General features: G+C 42.8%; 2 protein-coding genes across 4 annotated transcripts in view; one reads left to right on the forward strand and one right to left on the reverse strand.

The window, feature by feature from the left end:
- MTMR10 (myotubularin related protein 10) overlaps positions 1 to 11,205 on the reverse strand; it is a 52,955-nt gene extending 41,750 nt beyond the window's left edge. Inside the window, exons 1-2 of one of the 3 annotated variants that reach the window (XM_047737534.1) lie at positions 10,740 to 10,938; positions 10,087 to 10,147 (exon numbers count right to left, since the gene is read on the reverse strand). In XM_047737534.1, coding sequence (XP_047593490.1) covers positions 10,087 to 10,147; positions 10,740 to 10,799 — 121 coding nt within the window. In that variant the 5' untranslated portion in view covers positions 10,800 to 10,938. Of the gene's footprint in view, positions 1 to 10,086; positions 10,148 to 10,739 lie in introns of all 3 variants that reach the window. The other 2 variants (XM_047737533.1, XM_047737535.1) reach the window with 2 other exon arrangements.
- LOC125104735 (uncharacterized) lies at positions 10,164 to 12,341 on the forward strand. Its single transcript, XM_047737538.1, has 2 exons — positions 10,164 to 10,694; positions 11,335 to 12,341. Exons 1-2 carry the CDS (start codon positions 10,421 to 10,423, stop codon positions 11,661 to 11,663), a joined length of 603 nt encoding a protein of 200 aa, XP_047593494.1. The 5' UTR covers positions 10,164 to 10,420; the 3' UTR covers positions 11,664 to 12,341.
- The last annotated feature ends 5,482 nt before the right edge of the window (positions 12,342 to 17,823 follow it).

Raw genomic sequence — 17,823 nt, forward strand, 5'->3', positions numbered from 1 at the left:
AATGCCCAGCCCAGCACAAGGCAGGTGCCTATTAAATGAGTGCTGAACATGTGAAATCACTTCTCTGCTTCCAGGTTCACCAGGCAACTACCAACAATGGAAGAAGAGGTGCTCCAGACAGAACAAAAACCAGGAATTTAACAAGGCCAAGCAGCCTAGAGGGTGAGGGGATAAGATGCATGGGAAATTCACATCAAGTTAGAAAAAAGGAACAGAACTGCTGTGCTTGCCTACCACATACATAGGGAGCTGTAAAATATACCAATGGGAGTTTCTCAACATTTTTCCTCTTTCAACAACCCATAAGGTATGGCAGATAAGATACTTGATCCAAAGAAGTTATATCACTTTCTTAAGATTTAAAAAATATTAAGAAGTAAGTTTTCAATTTATAACCAAGTGTTCTGATTTCAAATCCAGTTTTCTCTATTCTTACATAAAATTAAACCTATTGTACCTAGAAACAGGAAGCACAAAAACTGAATTAAAGATTCAAATTACTAGTCTTAACTGGATTCTAATGAGAAAAAAACCTTAAATGACAAAAATTTACGTTGAAACTCATCAAATAATTCAAACACATAAAATTTAAATCTTCCACAGCCCCTTGAGCCCAATGCCTCCCAATTATCGTGGGATATTGGGATATGCCTCCCAAGAACATGGGCCTGTCTTCCCCCCAAGAAATCTTAGCTACTAATTATAAGAGGGCCCTGAACTTAAAACAAAACCAAAAACAAAAAACCCTAAATTAATTATTCACATTGCACACAGATGTCATACTCCTGCAACACTGATTTCTTCATACAAGAACTCCTGGCTCACGAAGTATAACCTACATCACTTCATGCTGTGCCACTTTTCTCAACTAGCAAACTCATCTGCCCAAGGACTCTCAAATCAATGCTACAAAAAGTCATTCAGTTCTAACTCTAAAGACTCATATATATTTTTAATGTATGGTATACTCAAAAATTAACTTAAAAAAAAAAAAAAAAGCCACACCACAGGATTTTAGGTTCCTGAGAAGGGGAGAAGACGTGATAACGGAAAAAAGAGATGGAGGTCTTGTGGGACAGGACATGGCCGCCTCATAGCACCATCAGCCAATTGTATTTATGAGGCACACACCCAAGGACAGCCTTCTTCTCTAGCAACATGATCCTCTTACTGATGGCTCAAATGTAAAATGTCAAGCCCATGAACGCAGTGAGAATGAGACAAAGATAAAAGGAGAATGCATTTAATGAGTCCAGGGGATGGCCGAGCACAGCCCACAGACCAAGTCCAGCCCGGGTTTTTGTAAGTAACATTTTACTGAAACATATCCATGCTTATTTGTGTATTGGCTCTGACTGCTTTCATGGACAAAGGCAGAGCTGAGTACTTGCAACAGAGACTTTTTTGGCCTTCAAAGTCCAAAACATTTACTGCCTGATACTTTTTAGAAAGTTTGCTAGACATGGTTTCTTAAGAACTTTTACATATATTACATGGATACAGAAACATAAAGAGATGTGTATACACGTGGATTAGTAACACAGGTGCATATTTTCTACTCTGGCTCCTATAGGCCTAAAAATAGTAACACTCCAGCAACAAAGTACATTCAGAACAGGGACCTTGGTATTTAAAGACTATTCGATCCTTGCAAAAAACAGTTAATTCCAGGACTGGGGCAGAGGAAACACAACCTAAGTAGGGAGTCTCTGGTAGGTCGAGAATGCTAGAAGGAAGGAGAAAGAGAAGGGGGGAGGACATTTCAAAAGGATACAGGCACCAACGTGAAAGGAGTCATCACCATCAGTAAAAATGGGGAAACTGTCAGACTAAAGACACTAAGGAGACATAATGACTAAATCCAATGTGGTATCCCTGATGGCCTCTTGGAACAGCTAATGGACATTAGTGGGAAAACTAGGGAAATGTGAATAAAACTTAGCACTGTTAATTTCTTAATTTAGCTAATTTTAACAAGGTCATATAAGATACTAACTTTAGGGGAAGCTGGGTGAACAGTATATGTTAACTGCACTCTTTTATACAACTCTTATAAATCCAAGTGTATTTAAAAATAAAACTGAGAGGGCACCTGGGCGGCTGAGTCGGTTAAGCCTCTGCCTTCGGCTCAGGTCATGATCTCAGGGTCCTGGAATCGAGCCCCGCAACGGACTTTCTGCTCAGTGGGGAGTCTGCTGCTTCTTCTCCCTCTGCCCCCCACTCAGGTTCTCTCTCTCAAAAATAAATGAAATCTTTAAAAAATAATAATAAAAGAGAGAAAAAACTGGACAGAAATAGAAAAGTAACAACAAAAGCTGCATAGGGATTCTCTGGGCTGTGGTCTTTTAAGGAAACTGAAGTGTCAGCCAGCGCTGAGAGCAGAAAATGGGAATGAGCCCTTGGAAGGGAAGAGAAATTGGGCGGGATGGAGGGGAGGACGGAAAGGAGGGCACTGCTGGAGAAATGCTCTGCTCGAGCCGTATTATTATAAGCATATAATTAACTAAGCGTCAAGTTAACCCGGCTTGAGTTTATTTGATAACGCTAAATTATGTTCACATGCAACCAGTCTTTAAAATGGTTGGCTCACGTAGCACAGCTATCTGCTCTCGTCACCATTTTCTGCTGATACTCCATAAAAAAGCAGTAACGCAGTAGCAGCTGTTAAAGCTTACTGCAAGAGCTGCAGTACTGTCGAGCTTAGAGACAGGAAAGAAAAAGGAACTAAATGGGCTCTTCCTAGAGAAGATGGATACAAAATACAAGAGTACTGAGACTGTCCTTGCTGCACCTGGAGTTAGTGAGCCCTAAGAAAGACTTCCAAACTCCAGGAGACCATGAAGTTTTCCCAGGGACGACTCTGGCGTCTGTCAGGTGGCAGAGCAGTGTTGTGCGAGCTGGCCTGCACCGGCTCAGGAGAACCTCCAGTTCCTCCCTGCACCCCCCACACCCTCCAGCCCTGGCTCTGGGCCTTCCAGATGACAGCTCGCAATCAGCCCCGGTGGGAGGATTTTCACCACCAAGCACTTCCCAGCACACCACTGGAGGGACGCCACGGGGAGGTCTCAGGGAAGATAAAGGAGGAAATTTGTTTCACTGTGGGGTAAGCAAAAAGCACCCCAGAAAAAGCTATCTAAATCAGATGATGGGTCAAGAGTTTCTACTACAACCTGGAAAGGGATCAAGAAATCATCAAAATTTCTCTTCACAAGACCCTTCCACCCATAAAAAGAAATAAGAAAGGAAATATAATTAAAATTAATTAATCTTCAAAAATGGTAGAGCTAAGGTTTTTAACTTTCAGAGAACCAAAAAATCAGTCATGTTATATCTCATAATACCTTCCACATTTAGGAAGTCAATACATTTAGAAAGTCAATACATGCCTCATGAATAAAAATAAATTTTCCCATAATACATTTTAGCTTAAGAAATAGTTTAAGACAAAGCCACACTGTATACAGTGGCTAATTAACCTACAGAATGTGTTTAAGCCAATACAGAGTTCAGTATATGGCTTTACATACGGTGACTGGCTGGCTGCAACTTTGAGCATTAATACAAGGATGGTCACAGACAAAGCGGGACCAGTTGTCACCCTCGCTGTACATAAATACAGGAATTAAAGTAGCCTAAAAATTATTAAGGGACGCTGAATCTACATGGAAGACAAACACAAAACGTCCGATGCCATCATGGGTACTAAGGGTCCAATTTTGCAGATGATACTATACAGAAGAGCATGAGATCAAGGAGCATGTCCAGTAAGTGCCACCTACAACGTGGGCTGAAGGAGAGTTAGAAGTACAGACCCTGGGAAAAAAAAAGAAGGAAATCCTGAAGGCAGAAGAGGACAGAGATAGAACATGTGATGACAACAGTGACAAAGGCCTAAATGAGGAATCAGGCACTTGGGAGAGAGAAAGGAACTAGCCTGACTGAGGCAATTATCAACGCTGGGAAACCGTGCAGAGGTCAGCAAGGTGGAGTGCTGGCAAATCACAGGGGTTACAGAATTAGATTTTTATACTGAGTAAGCAGGATTTTACTCGTGCAAGTTCATGGAGAGATTCTGAGCAGGAGCCAAGGTACAGAGAGACTGATGGTCGGAAGTGAGGAAGCGAGTAATGAAATTCTGGCCCAAGGTCCTGTAGCGGCAGTCTGAAGAGGACTGCTCTGAAGGCTCCACAGGTGGGGGACAAACAAAATAGTTACGTGCTTCGCCATTCCAAAATGGAGTTACAGGTCCTTCCGGGCTTTCCAAAGCAAAATATCTCTGAAGCAAGATACTACCAAAAAATCAGTCTACAATCATCTCTAAGGCCGATCTACAAAAAGGTATTAAAAAACAACACAAAACATAAAACACCCAAAAGAGAAGTGTTTTATTCTCTTTTGAGGTACAACACTGAGGGGGACTTGTGAAGGTAGATATCTACCTTCAAGGGACTTACTGTGCAAGCAAGGAAATAAGAGTTACAGTGAGGCAGAAAACAAGAATAGTACATAAATGGTCTAAACAGTGAATATGTAAAAAAATAAACAAGACATCTACCCAACAATGGCTATTTTCATTTTCCAGATGGCCCAGGGTCGTATGCTTTCCTGATCCGATTACAAAAGACTCTGACAATGAGTGCATTCATTATCGATCTAACAGTTAATCTTGATGCTGAAGAGCTGGGGCATTACAGATGCGAAGGGGGAAAGAGCTGAGCTGAGCTGCCTTAGCACAGTGGCCCAGGCTCGGCAGGCACTCAAGATGCAGAGCGGAAGTCATTTCCTGATGCCTCCCCAACCTCAAATCTTGCTTCAGTGACCTTCCTCTGAGCCCTCACAACTGCTCTCCTGAAGCATTTTCCCCAATGAACTGAAACCGTCTAAGGGCAGGACCCCAACCTTTTTAGCTTTTTACGCCACATGCACTGGAAATCTGTGGAACAATTAACTCCTTACTATTAGCCACAGTGCTTCAAGCCATCCCTCCCTCCCACCTCACAGATTCTTAACAAGATCCCATCCCAGAGTTAGAAGAGAGAAAAGGCCAACAAGCCCACTTACTGCAAAGCTCACCACCTCGTGACAAAGCAGCTGGCATTCCACCAGCCTCTGCTTTGGCACAGCCAGTGACAGGAAGTCCCCTGCCTCCCAAGGCAGTCCGTTTTTCTGGCAGCTTAAATTGAAAGTTGCTCCTCAAGTTGGGGCAAAATCTGTCACTGCTGTGGAAAGGGCACAACTAAGGACAGAGCTCTTTTTACCCAACTAGAGAACTTCTAGGCCAACATCCAATCCACCCTCTCTCCAGTTCCAAAGCATAAATTTGTACCCTAATGTCCCCAGTGCAGTCAGGTAGGCCCTGCTGCTTCGTGGTTAAAGGCACAGCCTGGGAGCTGGGCTCAGAATTCCAGCTCTGCCATACAGGGAAAGTGACTTAGCATGTGCAACTACAGTCCTCTCATCTGGCTCATGAAGACAAACGGGTGCCTCCCTGAGACAGCTGTTATGCGGAGTAACCTGAAAGCTATGTATTAGTTAGGGATTTTAGTTGAAAAGAGTCAGAAGTGTACCTGGAGCCAGCTAAGCAAAAAGAAATCTGGCTTTTGTGTTGGCTGGACTTCAAGCAAAATGGAGCCCAGCAGCTTGAATGCCTTCACAAGTCCCCCTCAGTGTTGTACCTCTGCCTCTCTCTAAAACATGGGACTTCACTCTTTGGAGCAGGTTCTCTGGAACTATGGCCACTGGAAGAACTACCAAAAAGGATCTCTTCCGGGGCGCCTGGGTGGCTCAGTGGGTTAAGCCACTGCCTTCGGCTCAGGTCATGATCCCAGGTCCTGGGTTCAAGCCCCGCATCGGGCTTTCTGCTCGGCAGGGAGCCTGCTTCCTCCTCTCTCTCTGCCTGCCTCTCTGCCTACTTGTGATTTCTCTCTGTCAAATAAATAAATAAAATCTTTAAAAAAAAAAAAAAAGGATCTCTTCCCTTAGTACCGATCTGAAAATAACAGAGGCCCAGCTGTGTGCATTCTTGCAGTCTGGGGTGGGTTATTATCCTTGCTGGCCACACTAGAACCCAAGGCAGTGTGGGGATGGGGAAGTTTGATGTGTCAAAGGAGAGAGGGTATATTTTTCAGAAGACAGTGAAACAATTCCTAGGGAGATAAAATTACTGATGTTCTCTGTATAAGTGCTCATTAAATTGTATCTGTGAGGGGCGCCTGAGTGGCTTAGTCGGTTGAGTGGCTGCCTTCGGCTCAGGTCATGATCCCAGGGTCCTGGGATCGAGCCCTGCATCGGGCTCTCTGCTCAGCGGGAATCCTGCTTCCCCGCTCTCTCTCTGCCTGCCTCTCTGCCTACTTGCGATCTCTGTCAAATAAATAAATAAAATCTTTATAAGAAAAAAAATGTACCTATGAGGGGCACCTGGGTGGGTCGGTCGGTTAAGAACCTGACTCTTGGTTTCAGCTCAAGTCATGTTCTCAGGATCTTGGGATCCAGCCCCACCCTGGGCTCTGTGCTCAGTGCAGAGTCGCTTGGGATTCTCTCTCCCTCTCCCTCTGCTCCTCCCACTTGTGCTCTCTCTCCTCTCTCTAAAATAAATAAATACATCTTTAAAAAAAATTCTATCTATGATATTAGAAAAACCTCATCAAGTGGTTTCTAACCCAGATTCCACAAATCAGGTATACCACAAAAACAATTCATGCAACCAACATATAGAGTTCTTAACCTTTTATTTTGCTAACTTCTTTAAAGCCATAGTTACTATCACTATCATTTAACAGAGAACATATCTATACCAAGGAAACCGGAAGGACAAAAATCTCAGAAATACAGGACAATCGTTTAAATCAACTCAGCTCTATGGGGAAAAGCTGCATTTTTTCTTAATTTTCTTAGTTTGACCAAGGGCTGTTAAAAACTTCATCCAGATCTGACGCCAGCCAGACCCTGGGAAAGAGTGATATAGGTTGCTAATTTCTACATTGTCTACAGGCTTTGCTGTGATCCAGGCACACTACTCCTCCAGCACTTTTATTCATCTAGCACAGAGCCAGGCCTCCAGCTCAGGTGCTCAACTGCTTCACCAGTCCAGCAGCTATCCAAAAAAGATATGAGCATAGTCTGGGGTGCATGGGTGGCTTAGGTGGTTAAGTGACCCGTACCTGATTTTGGCTCAGGTCATGATCTCAGTCAGGATTCTGAGATCGAGCCCCACATTAGGCTCTGTGCTGGGTGTGGAGCCTGCCTAAGATTCTCTCTCTCTCTCACCTCCTGTACCCTCCCCTCCAAAATATATGAATATAGTCCGGCAGTTTTTGCCCTTAATAAATATATGCTGAAACACACATGCACGCACACATGTATTTAAAAATTCAAAGTCTCTGAGGGCGCCTGGGTGGCTCAGTGGGTTGGGCCTCTGCCTTCGGCTCATGTCATGATCTTCTCAGGGGCCTGGGGCTGAGCATGTGGGCATGGCTATGGTAACAATTCAAACTGGTGTTCTAGGGGTTCTTTCATTTAGTCATCACTCAAGCAGCAGCTCAGTGCACCACACTAGACATCAAGGCCAAAAGCTGAATTAGGTACAGTCTCTATCTTAAGGAAGTTCAAGAACCATGCAAATTGAAAATTACTAACATAAAGCACAATCGAAATTAAATTGCCAGTTTCTTCTATTTTCTTCACTTAATAAAAGATGGAGATCATTTTAAATTTAGCCTTGTTAAGTTCCGAAGGAACACACAGTAACTGCACACAATTCATCTCGTGTCTAATTTTCATCTGTTTGTAAAAGTTCAAACTTTGGGCAACTACAGTAGGATATCCTTGAACCTAAGGCTCTATGCCAAAGGATAACATGCAATATTATCTCTCTAAACAATTACTTCTTGTTCCGTGTGACTGTGTAAAGCCACAGGTGACGTGGCCAAGTTTCCTTGTGGTTTCTGACTATAAGGAAGGCAAGAACTGTATTATTAAGCCCTCTTAGTAAAAAACCCTAACCTAGCCCCGGTCTTTAGATCACCAATGCCTCAGTTACTTTCCAGCTGTCTTCCAGATTTCACAGGTCAAGGAGTAGGATGCAAGCCAAAGGAGGAGTAATGGAGGTTCTAGTGGTAGTCAGACAGGTAGGCGGCTCGAGGGGGGGAAGCAGGAAACAGAGACCAAAATGAGGTGGCCAGACAGAAAGAAACTGGGGAATGTATGGGAAGGCCAAGATGAGAGAGTAAGAACAGAAGGGGTGAGGAAGGAAGGCAGAAGACACACTCATCTAGGACTGGCTAAATGTTCTGTAGGAAACTGGTTAGCTGCAAACACAAATCAGAATATCTAGATTCAGCTGCCCCTTCTAGGACACATAAACCACTTAAAGGCAGGAAATGAGTTTATATCTTCCCCCAGAAAACTGTGACTTTTTAGTAGAAACTAAGTTTTTAGTTAATTCTACAGAAGGGATAATCCTTCAGTGTGAAGTTCTTCCTGCTCATCAATATTCAATAACACTTTCTTAAGCATATCTTAAATATAAAAGTCAATCCTAAAAAATCAAGCACTATCATTTATATCTAAGACTTGTTGTTTATTAATGACAAATCATCATATCAGAAGAGGGAAATCAAGGCCTAAGAACAGGGCCTATTCAGAAAAAAGCAAAGGAAACCAAAGTTAATAGCTCACAGGCCCTCACTCATTTAAGATGAGTACTGTTTCCCACAGCTGACTTTTAAATGCCTGAAGTGACTAAGGCTAAAACAGAGCACGGCGGGGGAGCAAAGGTTACTTATTAATTCTATTGTTCACTCTCAGGAAAAGTACAAAGAATTATTTAGTACATACTGGTTGGATAAAAAGCATTAACTAAATAAAGGCCAAATATTTATAACTAAGTCCCATAATAAAGTCGAAAACAATTTTTAAGAGTTAGCATCTATAATATTGAACCATAGGTTGACTGCAGTATGTTTGTTCCCACTTAACATTTAAAATTTCAAAGCACAAAATTTAAAGTTTCCATATCTGTTCAGGTATTGCTTATAAGTTCTAATCATTTTACTAGGTTTAGCATTAAGTAATGACTAAGATTTTTAAATGTTGACAGTAGCCACACAAATGGGTATTTGATTAGATTTCAGGTTTAAAACAGGCTTTCCTAAGTATCCAGCTACTCCCCACAAGAATCATATTAAACAACTAAATTTTCCATTTATTATTCAATTGTCATACAATTCAAAATACCAATTAAATAATATTTTATATGCTTTAAAACTTCAATCGCCAATTCCTATCTCCACCTCTTAAGGTGTTCCAAGGTAACTTTTGTTCTAAACCAGTGCCTCTCCACTGGGAGATTTTGCTCCCAGAGGCAAAAGACAAAAGTAAGTTTTGGCAACATCTGGAGACATTCTGGTGGTCACAACTAGGAGGTGGAGAAGGGGTGCCACTGGCATCTGGTGGGTAGAGGCCAGGGATACTGCTAAATATCCTATAATGCATGGGACGGTCCCTATTACAAAGAATTATCAGTCCCCAAATGTCAATAGAGCCTCTGTTGAGAAACTCCATTCTAAACTGAAACAAGTAAATTTGCAAACACAGCTGACACCTTCCAAAAAAAAAAAAAAAATTGCCAAGTTAAGTAATTCAAAGTTCACTAAGTTTTGTTATTGGCATAAAGACCCGAACATAATAAAAGTTGCTTTTCACACGATTAAAACGATGACTTATTAATCATTAATGCATGAAGTTGCAGACATGAAGGGCAAAGAGTACTCTCACTACCTAGCCAAGTAATGACTGCTTTAAAAATGAACATTTCAGGAAATAAAAAAAGAAATGAGGTAGTGATATTCTTGACAGCGCTCTAGAGTGCTTACATTTTCAAGGACAAACACCAAATTCCGAACTACTTTTTGTTGCTGTTGTTTAGTTCTAACAAGTTTTTCTGTCATCTCAGCCATTAGATTTTTAACAGGATAAAGCTTAACATAAATAAATACAAGGGAGAAGTTAACCACATGGTACTAGTTGGGAGAATCATCTTGGACCAAAAGACTTTACTGAAGTATCTGTTGAAACTCTGATGTTTACCTGGCAAAAGGACTGGCTCCAGTTTTTTAATCTTCGGTTCTGAATTAATCTTATCGTCAGTCTGAAATACATTAGCAAAATAAATCAAGATCAAAACTTTTCCTCCCCCGTGAGATACTAAAGCAATTTTTGTTTTCTAAGTGATGACACATGCAACAGACACACATTTCCCCCGCCCCCCCCCTTAAAATCTTTCACATGTTTTACCAGATCTTTTCAAGATCTGTTCATTATCAATTGCGAATCCGACAAAACCATTAAAACTGCCGTGCCGCTTCCAGGTGTTCACATTTATGACAGATAGATAACGTCTTCCACCAGATGCTCAGAAGCGATGCGATCATGCTGGCGGCTACAGTGCGGACAACTGCCAGACGAAGAACTAAATAAATCCGACTCCAAACACTCCCTTGAGTCTCATCACCCGGCAAACTACGGATCACAGGTCTCCGAGCGGAGAATGGCTGCGGCGAAGTTTTACAAGTTTCCACCGAGCCAGTGGGGGCTCCCGAGCAGGCGCGTTCCCCAGGCGTCGGGGCTCCGGCAATCGCGCGGCTGGGAACAGGGAGACCGGGGGAGCCTCCCGGGGGTCGGCCCGGCAGCTCCCAGGAAGCGCCAAGGAGAGGGTCGCTCGCGGGGTGGGGGTTGTTTACCTGGGGCGGCGGCAGGAGGTAGGACCTGAAGGTGGGTCTGGGAGGCTTGAGGGAGAACATGGTGTCGCCGCCTTTTCGCTCTGGCCGGGTCGCAACCCGGGACCCGCCGCCGGTCAGCGGTAGTGCCGACGCCTCCCGACGCCCGGGGCTTCAGGGTTCCCGGTGCGGCCGCCCAGGCCCCGTCTGCGGCCAGCCGGGCCGGGCGGACTGACGGGCGGGGACACGGCGGAGCGCCCGCCCGAGCGGGGAGGAGCCGGGGCAAAGTCGGGTCGACTGGGGCGCCGGAGCCCATCCCCGGAAGGGGCCTGGCGCCCCGCCCCGAGAGACGGTGCGTGCGGGCCGGCGGCCGGCCGCTCCCGGCCTCTAGGCTGCGCTGGTGCCAGAACGCAAGTCTTGCACCGCTCGCCTGCTGCCGGGACTTCAGCGAAGGCGCGGCGGGGGGGAGCGGGGCTCGGCAGCCATCTTGAGAGCGCTGGCGCGTCTACGGTGCCCCGCAGGGGTCACGACGGCCCACGGGGACCTACGGGGGCCCGCGGGGGTCATGGCGGAGGCTGGAGAGGGCCGGCGACCTTGGCACAGATCCCTCTCTTTCTAGGCTGCTCCTTGCTGTCTTTTCCTGGAACAACTCCCTGGACTGCTGTTCGTTTGTTACCCAGCTCGCGCGATCATTGTGGTTTTAAGTCGTCCGGAGGAGCCCGGGGCTTTGGGGAAGGGGGCTCTGGTGTCCCGGACTCAGTCCCGCGGTGCATCCAGAGCGTGAGGGACCCGAACTGGGAAAGTGGACCGGTGCTACCGACAGTGGCCACGATCAAACGTCCAGCGCGGTCTGTACCGCATGTGATAAAGCTCCTTAAAGGTCCATGGTTGGGGGAGATTTTCTTCCATCATCCCGTCTGTTGTGTTTGCGCAAAGCTTTGGGGCTAGGACGTCCTACCAGCTGAGCGGACTGCTGATTTCCAGGGGATGCCCCTGCCTGGCGGCTACTGGCACATGACACTGGCGGGCAATCCAGACTCCTCAACTTAGGTTATTAACTTTTACCCTCCTTATAAAAATTGAATGTGGAAAAAGATATTAAGCAAGTTACCTTCCTTTCTTTTCTTGCCCATCCTCTCAGGTAAAGAAACTAGTGAGCAGAAAAATGATCAAAAGCCCAGTGAGAGTGAGGCACTATCAGTGTGGGGGCCTTCAATAGGCCGTGGACCAAATAGTCCACCCATGAATTGCAAAGAACAGATGAATTTCAACCTATCGAGCACAGGGCATTTCTTAACTCTAAACTGGAGCAGCCTTTGGTGGAGAGGGGCTAGTGATGTATCATTTTGGTGAACCTGTTAGTTGAGACTTGATTCTTGTTTTGCTTTGAAGAGTAAAACCCTAATCTAGCGTTTTATAACTAACGTCACAAGGAAGCTGCAATGTAGTCATATGAATCACAATCATACCGACAAGTGTTGCTAGTTGAAACATTAAACAATTTTAAGATTCAAAAGTTTGCTTTTTCTCTGAAAATAATTTATCCCGGATTCAGAACCCTACTGATCTTTATGGTTAATTTGTTTGGGTAACACATGATTTCATTTGCTCAGGAACCACAAATGTACTTTATTTTTTTTTTAAGATTTTATTTATTTATTTGACAGAGAGAGATCACAAGTAGACGGAGAGGAAGGCAGAGAGAGAGAGAGAGAGAGAGAGAGAGGGAAGCAGGCTTCTTGCTGAGCAGAGAGCCCGATGTGGGACTCGATCCCAGGACCCTGAGAGCATGACCTGAGCCGAAGGCAGCGGCTTAACCCACTGAGCCACCCAGGTGCCCCACAAATGTACTTTAAAATTTTAGTCCACGTGGTTATAGGTGTTAAAAACACTTGTGCACATGCATTTCTTAAACTTCTATGAATAGTCTGTGACTTTTCTTCCTTAAATGGATTAAAAAAAAAAAAACCTCCTGCAAAAAAAGTTCAGATTTGTGATTACCAGAGGCAAGGGTAGGGAGGGGGAATTGGAGGCAGGTGGTCAAAAGGTACAAACTTCTGGTTACAAGATACATACATTAGGGATTTAATGTATAGCATGATGTAATGTGTAGTTAATACAGCTGTATGATAGGAAAGCTGTTAAGAGTAAATCCTATGATTTCTCATCACTAGAAAAAAAGTTTTTTCTTTGTTTGCTTTCTCTTTATTGTATCTCTAAGTTGATAAATGCTACCTACACTTATTGCAGTAATCATTTCCCAGTATATGTAAGTTAAACCATTATGCTGTACACCTTAAACTTATACAGAGATATATGTCAATTATATCTCAGAACTGAGGGAAAAATGGCTTTTTTCCCATAAATACTCTTCAAGCGATATATGGGCTTTTCTTTATACTTAAATGATTTTGTGATTTGGTTATGTTGGTTTTCTTAGAATCTACAACTCTTTAAGATTTGGCCTTAAAATTGAAAAGGAGAAAAACTTTGATTTCCAGATTTGTTACTAACCTAACCCTAAATTTTGTGACCTTTTCAGAAACCTAACTGTATTAGTCCACTTGGGCTTCCATAACAAAATATTACAGACTCTGTGCTTAAACAACAGAAATTTATTTCTCACAGTTCTAGAGGGTGGGAAATCCAAGATCAAGGTACAGACCAGACAGGTTTCTGCTAAGAGCTCTTTGACTTGCTTGCCAAGGGTGGCTGTGTTTTCATAGGCCGGAAGGTGGGAGAAGGAGAGAGGAAGAGAGAGAGAGAGAGACAATGAGCACATGTGCTCTGGTATCTCTTCTTTTAAGGGTACTGATCCTGTTGCATCAGGATTCCACCCTTAATAATCTATCTCACTTACGCCTAATTACCTCCTAAAGCTCCTGTCTCTAAATGTAGTCACATTGCGGGTCAGGGCTTCGACATATGAATTTGGGGGGATACAGTGCAGTCCAAAGCACCACTTTTGTAGCCTCTATTCAGCCCTGACCTCCTTGGTACTTTGACTACCCCCTTCTTTTGGCTCTATTGCCACCATTTTGTTCTCTTATTTTTCTCACTCTGTTCCATTATTGGTTTTATTGTGGCAGATAGTGGTATTCCCTACAGATCACTTCCTTTTCTCGATGAAGAAAAAAAAAGTGCAAACATTTCTTGAATACCTGTTAGGTGCTACGTAGTTTATATATTCATTCAGTTATCAAATTTGTATCAAGTGCTACCTTTGTGCTAAAAACAAAACAAAACAAAAAAAAGAAACAAACTGTTCAGGTTGCCAGGAAGACAAAGTTCCAAAGTTTTCATGGCATTATGGGTAGAACAATACATAAAAAAATGAATATATAACATGTCATGGTAATAAGAACCATGAAAAAAAATAAAACATGGGAAGAGGATGAGAGTTCTATTTTGTGATGGGAGATGAGGTGTGGTCATGGAAGACCTTTCTGATAAGATGACATTTAAGCAGAGCCAAGTGGAAATCAGAGGGAAAAGCTTAGGAACAGAGTAGATAGCAGTGCACATGCCCTGAGTTGAGAGCCTGCCTGGTGTGTTTGAGGCCAGTGCAGCTGATGCAGCCTAAACCACTGGGAGAGGAAGTCAGAGAGAATGACCGGGCCAGATCTCGGAAGGCCTGAAAGTTGAGAAAAGCTTTTGCAATATTTTGAGCTGATAGTGACGTGATCTGGCTGATATTTTAAAATCACTCCTACTGCTGTAGAAGTACAGCATGGTAGAAGCCCAGAGAATAGTTGGGAGCTACTAGAATGGTCCACATAAAAGAAGGTAATGGTAGAAACAGTAGAAAAGGTAAAACATGGTTACGCATACTGCCTACAAAACTATGCCATTTTCTGGGTGTGTGGACTGTTAAGATGACAATTAAGTAATTTTAAAAGTCTGTTTCTTTGGGGGAGATTCTGGGAAAATGACAGCAGCAGCATTTTTGTTTGGTCTCCACATAAAAATAGACAAAGCAATTCTAAAGCAAAATCAAAACCCATAGATGACATCTACAGCAAGTCTAAGTGAAATGGTAACCCCATGATCTCCAGCACCAGCAAGTGAGAACAAAGCAGTGGCAGTCACAAGATCTTTATTGTATCAGCAAAGGGAATCAGCGAGACATCTGGAAAATTCCAAAATAGCCAGAAGGTATTCACTGGAGGTCCTGGCCAGTCAAAGAGCAGCGGAAATAGGAACGGGAGTTTGCTGTCTCCAAGATGATGGGAGTATGAGGGACTCATGGTAGGGTCTGAGGAGATTGGAGCAGTATAGCTGTAGGAACTCTTGAAATTGACCTATCAAGGCTTCCCTAGGAAAGGGGCCACACAGGAGGACAGACTTCTGGACATGGAAACAAAATTACACCAGATAGAAACAAAGGAAAGAGGAGGTCCAGGGGAAAAAAAAATTGAGGACCAGAAAGTCTTGGAAAGTAAGCTGACTTTTTAAATGTTAATACCACTGTAAAAACAGAAGAAGGTTCTCTGTGAAGTCAGAAAAGCTATCCTGAAAACTGCCTCCTTCCAAAAGTTCAAGAAAACCCATTTCACATACACACAAGCAACAGGAAGGTATGGAAGGCAAATCCCATAGAAGACTACTGTTGTGAAAAGAGAATAAGAACAGAATAGCAATTCAACAGACAATAAAAGCACACCAAAAAGACATGCACACAGGGTAGATCAAAGCTAACACCCACTACTTAAAAGACACTAAATGATGTGAGACATGAAGGAACTATATAAATCAGAGTTAGAAACAATCAAAATGAAGTGAAGAAACTCAGAATAGGATTGGAAATAAGAAAAAAGTTACTTTGGAAATGAAGACTAAATGAAACCCAAAGTTAGTAAACACATTTAATTATTCTTTAAGAGAAGTGGAAGATGAGCAGGAGGAAGATTTTAAAAATCAATGAAGAGAGGTTTAAAAAAGAAAATGGCAGATAATGAAGATAGAGAAAGGAGACCCAGTATTCAGGTAATAGGAGTCCCTGGGGAGAGGGAGGGAAAGAGGCAGGGATAAGAAAACAACAAATAATACAAATTAGACTTCAAGAAAGCCTCTTTGAAATTATATATATTTTTTTATTATATATAAAAATATATATAATTATATATATATATATGTATTTGCATCTATGCATTGAGAGAACACATTGCACCTGAGAAAATCCACCTAGAATGATCAACACAAAGACACATTCTTGTAAAAATACCAGACTTTAAAGAAAAAAAATAATGCAAATTTCTTTGGGTATCTAGACAAAAAGAGCAAGTGACTTAGATGAAAGGGAATTCGATTATCCTCAGACTTTTTGGCAGCAATGCTTTATGCCAGAAGAAAATAGAGCAACATATTTAATATACTCAAGGAAAAAAAATGTGAGAATATGATAATTGCAAGGATTGAAACACATCCATATGCTAAAATCTATGAGATAATTTTATATATATATATATATATATATATATATATATATATATATATATACATTTCAATCTATTGGTTACCATTAGAGGATGATAGGGAACCAATTCAGTATCCTAAAAACTGACAAATAAATGGGAAAAGTCAATCATCGTCCTTGCTGTATGGTATGAACTGTACTACTATGCAACCAACTAACAGGTGAAAGGAATCCTTTCTTTATAAAGTATTCTAAATAATAAAGGGAAAAGAAATCATACAGTAGATTATGATTTTTAGCTTCCTATGAATCAAGAAGCCTTAATTCGTAGTATCAAGCAGTATCAACAGCTACAGACATCCCAAAAAGAGGCAAGTAGACATATGTGCCTCACGAGGAAGGAAGGAACACCACCCAAATAGCCTTGCTAAAAGAATTGCATCCAAGCCTGAGTAAGCCTCTAAATTCTGCCAACTTGCAGAAACAGTGGAACATGCAAACTGCGCATGAATATTCAACTAGTAAAAATCAGACTCTGGGAAATTTTGCGAGACAAATGGCCCATGTTCTTCAACAGATAGATATAAGAAAGAGAAAGGAATGGGAGAGAGAAAGTGGAAAAAAAAAATAGAGCAAAGCTCAATTATAGTGCTAAAGGACATACAGGTGATGAAGCTATAATGAAATGCAAATGTGATTTTTAAACATGTCTGCAGAATTTTATTTTGTTTTATTTCAAAGATATATTTATTTATTTGCGAGAGAAGGTGCGGTGGGGAGGGAGGGGCATAGAGACTCTCAAGCAGACTCCATGCTGAGCCCAGAGCTAGACATAGCTCAGTCTTGTGACCCTGAGATCATGACCTGAACCGAAACCAAGAGTCAGATGCCTAGCTGACTACACCACCCAGATGCTCCATGTCTGCAAAATTCTAAACACTCCTCCCTCTCCTTGAGTCTGGACTGAGCTTAGTGACTCACCTGTAACTAAGAGAATGCAATGGAAGGGACTCTGCATGGCTTCTGAGACTAAGTTATAAAAAGCAATGACATTTCCTCCTTGCTCACTGGGACACTCACTTTTGGAGCCCTGAACTACTATGTAAGAAATCTGATTTCTACGAGGCTGCCAAGCTGTGAGAAAGCCCAGGCCGCATGCAGAGACCATGCATGTGTCCTCTGGTGAATAGCGCTAGCTGAGATTCAGATCACAGCTGACAGATAGGATCCACTCCCAGACATGTGAGGGAAGATGCTTCTAGATGACGTCAGCTTCCAGCTCTTGAATCACCTCCAGATGCTGAATCTTCTCAGCTCAAATACCATGAAATTGGGGCGCCTGGGTGCCTCAGTTTGTTAAGTGTCTGCCTTCGGCTCAGGTCATGATCTCAACGTCCTGTGACCAAGCCCCATATCGGGCTCTCTGCTCAGTGGGGAGCCTGCTTCTCCCTTTCCAGCTCCCTTAGGCTTGTATTCCCTCTGTGGCTATCTCTCTGTGTCATAAATAAAAATAAAATCTTTGGGAAAAAAAAAAAACACCACGAAATAGAGACAGTGATGTGCTCTCACCCATTTGCGCTGGTTTGCAGGAGCTAATTGTCAGCATTTTTTCCCAAGTCTGCATTCAGCGATGTCACATGTAGCTTACAGTTGGTCATGGTAGGAGGATTTACCTCATGAAAATCAGCAAAG

The sequence above is a fragment of the Lutra lutra genome, chromosome 7 (genome assembly GCF_902655055.1).
Source record: "Lutra lutra chromosome 7, mLutLut1.2, whole genome shotgun sequence".
In the NCBI taxonomy this organism is placed as follows: Eukaryota; Metazoa; Chordata; class Mammalia; order Carnivora; family Mustelidae; genus Lutra; species Lutra lutra.